At 47.8% G+C, this 12092-nt stretch overlaps 2 protein-coding genes across 3 annotated transcripts; one reads left to right on the top strand and one right to left on the bottom strand.

The window, feature by feature from the left end:
* The first annotated feature begins 542 nt into the window (after positions 1 to 542).
* LOC112881546 (BRCT domain-containing protein At4g02110-like) lies at positions 543 to 6813 on the top strand. 2 transcript variants are annotated; one of them, XM_025946288.1, is made up of 10 exons: positions 543 to 667; positions 759 to 848; positions 992 to 1096; positions 1307 to 1408; positions 1837 to 1921; positions 2358 to 2424; positions 2514 to 2558; positions 2717 to 5572; positions 5715 to 5931; positions 6060 to 6813. In XM_025946288.1, the coding sequence occupies exons 1-10, from the start codon at positions 584 to 586 to the stop codon at positions 6606 to 6608; spliced, it is 4200 nt and encodes a 1399-aa protein (XP_025802073.1). In that variant the 5' UTR covers positions 543 to 583; the 3' UTR covers positions 6609 to 6813. The 2 variants fall into 2 exon arrangements, with proteins under 2 accessions (XP_025802073.1, XP_025802074.1); XM_025946289.1 differs by lacking the exon at positions 759 to 848 and having other exon boundaries at positions 548 to 667.
* Positions 6814 to 8949: 2136 nt separating this feature from the next.
* On the bottom strand, positions 8950 to 11656 carry LOC112882289. The gene is made up of 3 exons (XM_025947311.1): positions 11236 to 11656; positions 10535 to 10998; positions 8950 to 10442 (listed from the first exon to the last, which is right to left on the bottom strand). Exons 1-3 carry the CDS (start codon positions 11305 to 11307, stop codon positions 9200 to 9202), a joined length of 1779 nt encoding a protein of 592 aa, XP_025803096.1. The 5' UTR covers positions 11308 to 11656; the 3' UTR covers positions 8950 to 9199.
* Between the last annotated feature and the right edge of the window lie 436 nt (positions 11657 to 12092).

Below are 12092 nucleotides of genomic sequence, written 5' to 3'. Positions count from 1 at the left end.
GAGGATTGCAAGTTTAACAATTCATTCCCAGTGACAATCAACTGCAATCGTGCTGCATGAACTGGAAAGCTGCTTTGTTTATTAAGCATTGTTTGGTGAGGCGAACAAACGCGTCAATTAGGTGGTTGCATGACGACGATGCGCTGGCATCCTATCCATGGTTACTCCTCCGTTTCATCTCATCATCGCTACGCTAGCTAATTAATCAACGCGTAACAGTCATAGGAAGGCTGGAAATAAGAATTTCCTGGCTCAATCAAACAAAACAAAATAATGTAGGTGCTGCTGGAATCCATCTCAGCTTCATCTGTTCAAAAAAAGGAAACAAAAATCGCCTTTCCAAAGAGGAAGGGCCTAAAACGGCCCAACATATCAAAATCAAGCCCAAGAAACAGCTGCCCGCGTTTGGCCCATGGTCGAACCCAATATAGCCCGGGGCAGGGAGTATCTCAACGCAAGACGCGCGCTGCGAAAACCAAAATCCTCCTTCGGAGCAGCGTTTCCCTCCCTCCTCTCCGTTCCAACGACGAAATCAACATCCCATCCCACTCTCCATTCCCAAATCACCAAACCCTAACACGCCATGGCCGACGAAGACGCCGACGCGCGCCTCTTCGCCGGCGTCCGCTTCGCGCTCTACGGCTTCAACACGCTCTCCGAGTCCCAGGTGCGCCGCCGCCCCCCTCTCCCCGCCGCCCCCCCGCGCTTCGATTCCTTCTGTTTCTGTGCCAATTTGATGCGCTTTCCTTCATTCGCAGTATCGCTTAGAGATAGTACGGTGCGGCGGCGTCGACGTCGGGGATTGGGACGGGGACTGCACCCACGTCATTGTTTCCGACACCTTATACGTGAGCTCAATTCTATTTCTACCTGCGACTGGGATTGGGTTGTTCCTTCGGTTGCTACTCTACTGATTTCTTCTTCTTCTTCTTCTTCTTCTTCTTCTTCTTCTTCTTCTTCTTCTTCTTTTAAAAAAAAAAACTATATGCAGGATGACCCTGTGTGCGTGGCGGCGCGGAAGGACAAGAAGAAGGTCGTCACTGAGCAATGGGTGGAAGACAGCTTCGAACTTGGAGAATTGGCTGATGCAGATAAGGTCAATCTCGCTTCTCTGTCTGCATTCTATGCTACAGCTAGCCTACCTACCTCTTGCGTTTGTGTGTGTTTTGAACAATAAACTAGCGTTTTTTAGCACCATGCTTAACTCCTTTCTCTAAATAAAATGTATGCACGGTCTCTGTCATGTGAATTAGTGTTTTCTACTAATTAGTCTGAGGAGTGAAGGTGCTTGTTTTTAATTTGCCAGGTATTATATGCGCCAGTCAGAGATCCCAATGGCATTCCTGGTAGTGATGAACTTCACATTTGCCTGACAGGGTACCAGAAGAATTGGCGCGGAGACATAACGGTATGGTAAACAATGCTGCTTTGATCACACACCCAATGGTAGAGCAAATTATGTTTCATGCCACTGCACATAAACTGTGTGTAGCCAGGTTATTATGATTGCCTCCAGTTGATGAAGAGAGTATATGTTAGGAGCTTTGTCTGTTCTCTTTGCTTTTGCACCTATTTTATTTTGCTCTCTGAACATATCTTAGTTGTACTGTTAATTCCATTTTCTAAGACCCAAAGTCAATATCCCCCCCCCCCCCCCCTGAACGAAACGCTCACTATATTATAGGAGTAGATTCACATCTGCCAGATGCTTAATGTATTTTCGCTCCATTCTTTTCAGCACTAGATAGAGTTTATTGTCAGAATCAAGTCTGAGTACCAAATTGTTTAGTTGCTCATTACAGTCCTTTCATGATTTATTCTGATATTAAAATGTAGAAAATGGTTTCTTTGATGGGAGCGCACTTCTCCAGGTCTTTGAGAGCAAACGAAGACACCCATCTCATTTGCTACAAATTTGAAGGTACTTCTTCATAGTTTTGTATACTGTATACTTTTCACTGAACTTGTGTTGCAACTAGTGTACTTCATTCTTTACTCATTAGTCTCCTTATCTCTTTTTTTTTTACTATGTTGCCCCATTTAGAGATGTACGTCCATCTGTTCAATGCATTGCCTTGGCAATTTTGAGGCTCATTTCTCCTCCATTTTCTTATAAAAGGTGCCAACATGTTGATTTATGGGCGCTGCTGGTAGTTGTTTACATTGACAACACAAATTCCGTTCTTTCTTTCTTGTCTTTGGTTTGGCTTAATTTCAACAAGAATGCAATTAGTTAACCAAAGCATTCCTCAGAACATTCTCTTGAAAAGCTTAAACCTGAAAATTATTCTACTTTCATTCAGTTGCACTATTATTTGACCATCATTCATCTACCACTTTTTTCTGAATTATGCTAGGCGAGAAATACGAACTTGCTAAACAGGTGAATATCAAAATTGTTAATCACCGGTGGCTGCAAGACTGGTATGTGATTTAACCAGCCTACCCCCCAAAATAATTATTGTAGTGTCATGATTATTTGTGCTGAAGTATTGTATATGCTGTTACCACAGCTTAAAGGCATGGGAGATTCTTCCAATTGATGATTATACGAAAAGGTTAGTCACTGTCATTTCATTTTTTTCTCTGATGTTTTCTATTTTACGTATCACTCAATATCCTTAGGATCGTGTCACGTTTACGTTCCAGTAGTAGTATAATAGTATATGTAAAGATCTTCTTTTATTCTAACTCTGGTAATTTTTATTTGATTCAGTGGTTGGGAAGTAGAGATAATGGAAGCACAAGCTAAGGACTCTGAAGATGAAAGAGAAGATGTTGGTAGAGGCTCATCAAGTGGTAGACGTATTGGCAGAAGCACCCTTGTTACAGAGATTAGAATGAAATCTCATGTTGATTCTGCTGTCGATGCACCCATTCGAGGTCCTACTATCTCTACTAGTAATGCAGAGGGTGCTACAGGAAGACACTTGGGCACTCCAGAACAGACCATGAAAGCAGAATATGCAAGCACAAAGTCATTTGACATCAGAGCTGACTCAGGAAGTGCCCCTGACACAAAATATGCTACAGTTTCTGTTGATCGTGATGCCCATAAAACTTACCCCTCTCGCATTTACCAGAGTGAGAATGATGAGGCTCCTGCAGATCAGGTCAGTAGGGATGAAGCTAAAGATGATCACAAAAGGGATTCTGACACTAGGGCTAGTACCCTCTGTACTCCCAGTGTATATAAAAGCATTGCTCCTGCTATTCCAGCAGACAACAAAAAGAACATTAAAGGGAACTATTTTCATAGCTCCAATCAGATCAATGTCAATAATGATCTTCGGTCAAACGCTTTTGAAGAAAATTGCTCCAAGCAAATAGTACACTCAACAGAAATGAGCAGAAAGGTAGATGATCCCCAACCCACCATTTCTCAGTCATTCGCTGAAGAAAGGCTAAACATGCGTGAGTGTAGTCTAGGACCAGAAGACAATTCAGCATCAATAAGTAATCAAATTTTAGGCTATTCCAGAAGGCGATCGGCAAAGTCAGTATCACCTGGGGCTAATTTAAGATCAGTTCACCAAACAACAGCGCCTCAGTGTTTCAAGGGGGATACGTCAAGGGTTGAGCTTAATGCTACACCGAGAGGGAACAATCAGGATTTTAGTAGGCATGCTGAGATCAGAGGCCTGCAAGAAAATGAAGTGCTAAAGCATGCCAATAGATCAGGCGGTGGACATGCTCAGAAGAGGAAGAGCATTCTTTCTTCATTCAGTTCAAAGGCACCAAGTGAAGCCCCAGACTCACAGACTGGAAAATCAAGCAGTCCTTTATCAAGCAAGGAAAGTGCATCTGAAGCAGCTGTTTCTAATCTGAGCAGAAGCCCTGCTGAATCTACCAAAGTTTGCGGTCATCTAAACAGTGATCTAGCTGTGAATTTTTCAGAGAAGCAAATGCCTGGCTCATTTAAAAGTAATTTGCTAAGTAATAGGAGGACATCTTTGAAGCTTGTAAGCTCTGCTGAAGTAGAAAAGCTTCCTGAAAATTCTGCTAAGTATAAGAATATGGGGGCACTTGGTGAAGTAAATACACCAGCAAAGCACGAGACAACAATTGAGAAGTGTTGTGCTATATCACCTTCTGTCAATTCTGAAGTTAGAAAAGAAAGTTCAGGTGTCTCTCTTCAAAATGGGGACACTGAGATGACTGATGCTCAGCAGATAAACAAAATCGAAGCTGCAGGTCCTTGCTCAAAACCTGAGAAGGTGGTTTCTCACCAGGAATTGGAAGCAGATCCTAAAGATATCCCAGTTAACAAGGTCACTGATAAACATGGTACATTTCCCCCGAAAGTATCAACTTCTAGAGTGAGGAATTCTGGTGCCAAGAGGTCTCGAAATGCTGGCAGTAAAGCAGTTCCTGGATTGATTAATAGCAAAAGTGGGGTTGCAACTAAGCCCATGCATGATAAAGTTGCTTCTCATGAAAATGTAGAGACACAACAGGCAGAAGGATTTTGTAGTCCAAATGCTGCCAAAAATACACCTTTATTTGCTGCAGAAGTCTTGAACAGCAAATCGAGAAATGAAGTTCAGAGCAGTTCTCTGGGTCCCAACCGTAAGACAAATGAATCACTAGTGGTGTCCAAGGCAGAGTCTGTTAATATGCCTCTGCAGGGCAGAAAGCTTTCAAGCACTGCAAGTACAGATGAAAATAAGGGAAGTTCATCTCAGAGGGTGCCAAATTCCGAATCAAGTAAATCATTTGCAAAGGGGTCTTGGACTGCTGATGTCAATAAGGCTGATTCACCAACTATTGATAAAACTGAGACAATACCATCAAAGTCAAGTTTTAATGAGGCGGTTCCGCTAGAAAATGGAGAAGAACACTCAAGCAGTGCACGCGCAGATGACCATGAAATATGTACAGAAAATAAAGTACCAAACAACAGGGTACGCAAAGTAGTAGCCAAGAGGAAACTGTCTTCTGTCCAAAAGCAAAAATCTGGCAGTGAGCCTGGCATTACTGCAAATGTATTGGTATCTGAAGATAAAGTTGTCTCATCGGAGAGAGCTGCACAGAGTTCTAGAAATTCCGACATGGTAATGGTGGATCAAGACCTGGAGAACACCAATGAGGTTAGGACAAATGATACGGTTGGATTATTATGCAAAGATGCCATGGAAGAGAGATTGAAAGACACACATAATTCTAAATCGAGAAGCAACAAGAGACAAAAAACTGCAGATTTGGTGGATGGTTCTACAGACAATGACAAGGAGAACATACCAGTCAATAGTAATTTCACTTCCAAAACAAGAGCTGGAAACAACAGCATGAGTTCCAAATCAACTGCAAAAGCGTTACAGAGCAGCAAAGTTGTGCTTGATGAGCGTGGTATGATAGAAGGCAATAATATTGGAACCTTGAATGTGTTGGAACCAACTTGGTTTATTTTAAGTGGACATCGCCTGCTGAGAAAGGAGTACAAGGTGATACTTAGGCGTTTGAAAGGCAGAGTGTGCAGGGATTCACATCACTGGTGTTTCCAAGCAACACATCTTGTCACCACTGAGCTCCGCAGAACTGAAAAATTCTTTGCAGCTGCAGCGGCTGGGAGGTAAAACCTTTTAACGAATAGTTATGATTCTGTAGTAGGTTGGCTTGAATCAACTTCCACTCGCTGTGTATGATCATTCTTCCTTGCTCTTTTTTTCTGTTTCGATGAAATCTGAAAGAGTTCCCTTTATTGTTGAAAAAAGGTGGATACTCAAGCCTGATTACTTGACTGCTTGCAATGAGGCTGGCAAGTTCTTAGAGGAAGAGCCATTTGAGTGGCATGGTAATGGCCTTAACAGCGGTGATACAATTAGCTTGGATGCTCCAAGGAAATGGCGCCAACTGAAGCAGCGTACTGGCCATGGTGCTTTTTATGGGATGCAGGTCATTATTTATGGAGAATGCATTGCTCCAACACTGGTAAGACCCATCTTGCAAGCGTTGTTTTATTCAGATAAAGGTGGCACGGTTCATCTTCTTGGTAGCTGTGTGATTGGAAATATACCATTACCCAACTCATTTATGTTTCCTCTTTGTTTTTCCTACAGGACACACTAAAGCGCACGATCAGGTCTGGTGATGGTACCATCTTAGCAACCTCCCCACCTTACACCCGGTTCCTCAAGTCCAGCATCGATTTCGCTATTGTATCTGCGGGCATGCCAAGCGTGGACGCATGGGTACAGGAGTTCGTGAGGCATAACATCCCGTGCATCAGCGCAGATTACCTGGTGGAGTATGTGTGCAAGCCCGGGCACCCCCTGAGCAAGCACGTCCTCTTCAGCATGCACGATCTAGCAGAGAAGTCCCTGCAGAAGCTACTGAGGAACCAAGAAGACGTGATGGATGCTGACACTGGAGAGGAAGGCGAGGCCGATGTAGGTTGTTCTACCTGCGGATCACACGACCAGGAAGGGCTCATGCTGACATGCGGCAGCAGTGGAAACCAGGGCGGCTGTGGGGTTCGCGTGCACGTGGGTTGCTGCAACCCTCCCGTTGAAGCCGCCCTAGATGGTGAGTGGCTGTGCGGCAAGTGCGACGAACAAAAATCTGCAAAGAAGTCTGCTGGGAAATCAAGAGTGCTGAAAAGCCGATGATTCTATAGCGCCGCTGGTGTTACTGTGTTGTAAATTGTATAAAAGTAGTTAATTAAATTAGCTTTGTAAAGAACTTTTCGGCACGCTCTGAAATGCTTGCTCGGCATTTCCAGGTTTCTGTTTCTGTTTCCCTGATCCATGTGTGCTGTTGAACTGTTTGAGATTTCCATGTGCAGAACATGGTTCATCAATATATAAAAATCATTGCTGAAATTGAGAAGGCGAAAGCTTGCTGAGGAATTTGTTGGCAAAACCCTGACGTCTTTAGTTTGTTGGGACGTGCAACTGCATTGGGATGGGATCTCTGAAATGCGCTGTGCTTTCCCTGAGCAAATAATAAATAGATGATTGTCCGTCCATGTGCTAAAGCATACTTACATCCATGCATGTTTCATCTGATGGTCTTTATTTCCCTTCTTTTAATTTGTAACTATGCATGCTTTCCTTCGTTGCACATGATGTTCTTTCCGTACCTGGGGCTGGGATGGGAATAAAAGCAGAAAATAAAGCTAGCGAGGGCGATCGATTGAAGGAATGCACTGCAATGCAAGCTGGACGATTGATTGACGAGCACACTCATGGACAGATTCATTCCCGATCGATCCATCCAACTCCAATTCTGCTGTCCAGAGCCAGCGGCGGTCTTTGAGATTGGTGCAGCAGCTGGGTCTGGGTTACCACAACTGTTCAGCAGGTGCTCATTGATGCAGCAGAGCCCATCTTCTTCACATAAGGATGAAGGTTGCTACAGAATCTAAGCTTTTCAGCAAAGCAGCAGGTGCTGCATCTGCATGCATGTACTAGGTACGTCTCCGCTACACGATCTACCAACAAACCTCGATCATAAGAACGGATGGAAGTTGATGAATGCATGCTTTCCTGCAAAAAAAGAAAAGCCTGTTGAACCATGCTCTGCAACCTCTTCATCAGTAGAATAATGAATAAAAAAATTCTACGGATGCCGGCATCGTAATGCTCCCAATCACCCACTACTGGATGCAATAACTTACTGATGAACATCAATCACATGATCAGGATGATCATGCTCTGCCTGCCTGCCGGCCTCTTTCATCACTCCACTTCACTTGTGCTGCATGCGGTAGCAGTTACGTACTCAACAAAAGCCGTCCAACCGAACCGAGAAATGGATCCATCCATTTGATTTGAGAGAAATTTCGGCGCGGCAGCAGCCACGTGCAGTCAGCCGCCATCACCTGCCTCTCGACAAACAAAATTCTCGCAGCAAAAGAAAAAGAAAGAAAAAGGAAAGCAGCCTCAAAAGGCGAATGTCCTTTGTGCACATGAGTTTGCAAACTGTAAAGGGTACTACTACTAGTAGTAGTAGGCTCTTTCTCTTTGTGGTCCATCCATGTTCATGTTGGCTGCTGCTGCTGCTGCTAACTTAAAAGGACACGCCTCGTCGTTTTCATCATCGTCAGATCGGTAGAAGGCCACTCCCTCAACTTAACGGTTAAACCAGCTCCTCCTGATCACGCAACAACTCAACTCCTGATAGGACTTGAGTGGGCAAGTCTACGGGTGTGTTCGTTTCCTACGCTCTAGAGTTTAGATCCGTCACATCAAAGAGAATCTTATTATTTAAAAGTATTAAATAAAATCTAATTATAAAACTTTTTGTACGGATGGGTGCTAATTCGCGAGACAAATTTAATAAGCCTAATTAATTCATAATTTACCACAGTGATGATACAGTAATCATCCGCTAATCATGGACTAATATACCTCATTAGATTCGTCTCGTGAATTAGACCTGAGGTTCTGCAATTAGTTTTGTAATTAGATTTTATTTAATATTTTTAAATGATAAGATTCTCTTTGACACGGGTCTAAAATTTAGACCCTAGCAAACAAACTCACCCTGCAGCGTGTGAAATGGTTGGTTTGACAATGTTGTGTGACAAGGAGAAAAATAATGGATGATGCATGGGATGGAATGGCACCATGATTCAGAGATCACGCGGGCTGGGCCAACATTACCGAGTTTTGATTGTGCCCTGCAGCAGTCTGCAGCAGATGAGATGCTCACGCTGCCGCCGCAAAGCACGTCACCATCATGCAGAATTCAGACTCCTCATCTGCTGCCTGCACTGCTCAGTGCCCACCTGCCTGCCTCGCATCATCTTCTTTCGTTCCATCACACAAGCATGGGCCGTCTGCTTTACCTTTACAGCCTTGCCCTGCCTTGCCCCTTTTGATCTGAATGCTACTACCATTGCCAGGTGTGATGCCATCATCTCTTTGCAGCAGTCTCTTCACAAAGACACCCCACCATCAGCAATTCAGCGCAGCAACAGATCCAAACAAAGAGGGAACGGACAGATAGGACCTGGAATCTGATGATGATAAATCTAGAATGACAACTGTATGTACAAGATTTGCAGTTCCAAGGAGGACAGAGGGGACTAGCCTGCACTAGAACAAAAGGAAAAAGGACCTGCTCAACAAAACCAAATCAAAATTTCATCCTATTTTATTTTGGCTCATCCGTTATTTTCCCTCCCAAACTGTACAATGCTAGTACTGCTTCGAATTCTCCCCTCTCCGCATCTTTTCCCGCCAACCAACCAATCCTAGCAGCTCATGGCCTCGCACTTCACCGGAATCGCCCGGTCGAAGCCGCCTCGGGACAGCAGGGAACCCACCACCGCCATGTCGCGGCAGAACAACCGTGGGCTCATGCTCATTGGTGTCGCTGCAGTTGCCGCCGCGGTCACCACGGTCCTGGGCATCGGAATTACAGGCGCCGTCGCTTCCGCCTTGGCTGCTTCATCTTCTTGTTTCGGCACTGACGCTGCCAAGGCGGCGGCGTCCTTGGCCCTCTGCCTCGCCGCCGCCTCCTCGTCCAGCACCGCCGACATGATGAACGAATACCCCTTCTGCAGCATCCGGTACAGGAACAGCGCCGACATGCGCGCCTGGTCGCGCACGGCCTCAAGGTCGCGGTGCTCGTCCACCAGCTCCACCCGCTCCGCGAACGACACGGAACGGTCCGGCTTGAGCTTCAGCGTCAGCAGGAGGTGCGCGCGCTCAAGCTCCGAGCGCGTGCAGCCACGCGCCACGCCGAGAAGCGCGTAGTAGTCAACGCTGCACCCCTCGCCGGCGGCGACGCGGCCGCGGAGCTGCTGGATGCGGGCGGTGAGCGTGCGGTGCGCTCCGGCGATCTCCCCAAACCGGATGCCGCCCTGCGGCCGCCAGCTCGGCCCAGGCAGCTTGCCGTCGCGGAGCGCGGCGTCGTAGAGGAGCTTGAGGTGGTCAAGGTCCCGGAGGCAGTCAGGGAGCGCCCCGACTGACTCCAACAAGTCGGCGCGCGCGCGCAGCGCCGGGATGAAGGCCGGGTCAAGCGCCAGCGCGCGGTTGCAGTCAGCGATGGCGTCTGCCGGGCGCCCCGCCGATCGGAACGCGGAGGCGCGGCCGACGAGACAGGCTGTGGCGAAGGGGTGCGGCAGCACGCTGCGGCGCGTGTCCAGAACCTTGTTGAAATGGCGCACGGCCTCTGCAGGGAGCCCGGCGTCGAGCGCCGCCACCGCCGCCGCGCGACGACGGAGAAGGAGCTTCACGTGCGCAAGCAGCTGCGACACGGACTCCGCCTCGCTTGCCGGCGCCACTGACGCGGAGCCGGACTTGGACGTTCTTCTGTTGCCGGTCACGGACACAACGTCAGACGTCGTGTTGGACGGCGAGAAGCTGTCCTCCGACCAGCACACGCTCTCGCGGCGGAACGCCGCCGAGGCGAGGCGGCGGCCGGTTTGGAGAAGCACCACCGCGTCCTCCATTAATCCGAGGTGGAAGCAGGCCTGCCCCAAGACCAAGTACCTGCACGAGCAATGGCATTGGCGATTAGCACAGCAGGTTGCAGCTTACTAGTAGATAGAATAAAAAAGGCGGCTCCTTCCATTTCTCTTTACCTCCATTGGGCTTCGGTGTTGGAGTTCCTGGAGAAGCCGGCTACGAGGCGGCGCTTCAGCTCGGATACATCGAAGCACAGGAAGCGAGCGGCGCCAGCGCCTGCGTCGGAGCGGTCGCGGTCCGGGGACAGGAGCTCCACCCTGGAGGCGGCGGCGAGGTCGCCGGAGCCGGATGAGCCGGATGAGCAGGAGGAGGAGGAGGAGGAGGTTGTGGCGTCGTCGCCCGAGCAGGACTTGCCACAGCTGGGTATGTAGTCGCGGAGCATGTCGGCGACGTCGCGGTAGCGCCTGAGCGTGAGAAGCGCGCGCGCTCGGAGCTCCAGCGCCGCCTCCGCCCGCGGCGACATCTCCAGAGCAAGGCTCACCAAGCCGAGCGCCGCCGCCGCCGCGTCGTCCCCATCCTCGGTGTCCTGCGCCGCCGCAGCGAGAGCCGCCCGCGCCTCGCCGAGGTACCTATGAATCAGCTGCCGCCACATCGCAATCAACACGTCGCCATCAGATTTGATTTGAGCCGCAAGATTGGATCCGATTAATCGGTTCTTCAAACAAGATGCATCCGAATCATCATGGTGATGTGATGGAAGGAACACGACACGCATGCCATGCATCTCGCCATCTGGAGACCAGGGACGAGCGAGGCATCGAAGGAAGAAACCAAGCAGAGGATGAATCGGCAGGGGGCAATGCAGGCACCAACTAACCTTGTTGTTTCCGCGGAGCCACTTCTTCTGTTTCTTGGCCGGAGCGGAGGAAGGAGATGACGCCGCCGCCATTGCCTCCCACGCATCAATCAACTAGGCGAATGATATAGTTCGTACTCGTGGATGGACAGCAACGGCAACAAGGGGAGGATCCTACGAATATGGAACGTCTCTCTCCTCCTAGTTTCCTTGTGGTGACTGATCCTGATAGATCCGGATGAATTGGGGATCCGAAATGCCAGCTTCGACCCCGCGTCGATCTGATTCTCCCTACAAACTCCGTGCCTCTCTCTCTCTCTCTCTCTCTCTCTCTCTAAATAGTGGCTGGCGTGGTCCTCCTTCACCCTCTCTCTACAAACTGGTTCAACAAGATAAGCGAGGGAGGGAGGGGGTAGTAGCTTTGCTTGGGTGTGCTGACTGGGTTTTGCTTTGAGAGAAAGAAAGCATCGATCCTTGAAGTTCCTAGCTGGAGGAGGGAAATGCCCGCTGGCGGCAGCACCTCCACGCAGGCAGGACTAGTCGTGCCGAGCAGCGAGCTTTTCGAAAAGATTAGGAGGGGAGAGAGAGAGAGAGAGTAACGGTGGTCTGATCCGGGGGTCTGTTTAGTTTGCATAGCTGTAAACGCAAAAAACTTTTTGCAAAGAAATCTTACTAATTTAATGTACTAAATAAAGTTTATTTACAAAACTTTTTGCACAGATGGGTTGTAAATCGCGAGACGAATCTAATGATGCTAATTAATCCATGATTAAATAATAATTAGCGGATGGTTACTATAACATCACCGTTGAAAATATGGATTGAGTAGGCTCATTAGATTCGTCTCACGATTTACAGCCCATCTATGCAAAAAATTT

This window comes from Panicum hallii, chromosome 2, assembly GCF_002211085.1.
Source record: "Panicum hallii strain FIL2 chromosome 2, PHallii_v3.1, whole genome shotgun sequence".
In the NCBI taxonomy this organism is placed as follows: Eukaryota; Viridiplantae; Streptophyta; class Magnoliopsida; order Poales; family Poaceae; genus Panicum; species Panicum hallii.
This window is presented reverse-complemented; position numbering and strand designations above follow the sequence as displayed.

Excerpts from the sequence above, each read along its gene's own strand:
- LOC112882289 (XM_025947311.1), bottom strand. The coding sequence starts at position 11,307 with ATGGCGGCGGCGTCATCTCCTTCCTCCGCTCCGGCCAAGAAACAGAAG. Across the intron at positions 10,999-11,235 it reads GGCTCCGCGGAAACAACAAG|CTGATTCATAGGTACCTCGG; the intron begins GTTAGTTGGTGC and ends ATGTGGCGGCAG. Across the intron at positions 10,443-10,534 it reads AACACCGAAGCCCAATGGAG|GTACTTGGTCTTGGGGCAGG; the intron begins GTAAAGAGAAAT and ends TTGCTCGTGCAG.
- LOC112881546 (XM_025946288.1), top strand. The coding sequence starts at position 584 with ATGGCCGACGAAGACGCCGACGCGCGCCTCTTCGCCGGCGTCCGCTTC. Across the intron at positions 849-991 it reads TTGTTTCCGACACCTTATAC|GATGACCCTGTGTGCGTGGC; the intron begins GTGAGCTCAATT and ends AACTATATGCAG. Across the intron at positions 5,932-6,059 it reads AATGCATTGCTCCAACACTG|GACACACTAAAGCGCACGAT; the intron begins GTAAGACCCATC and ends TTTTTCCTACAG.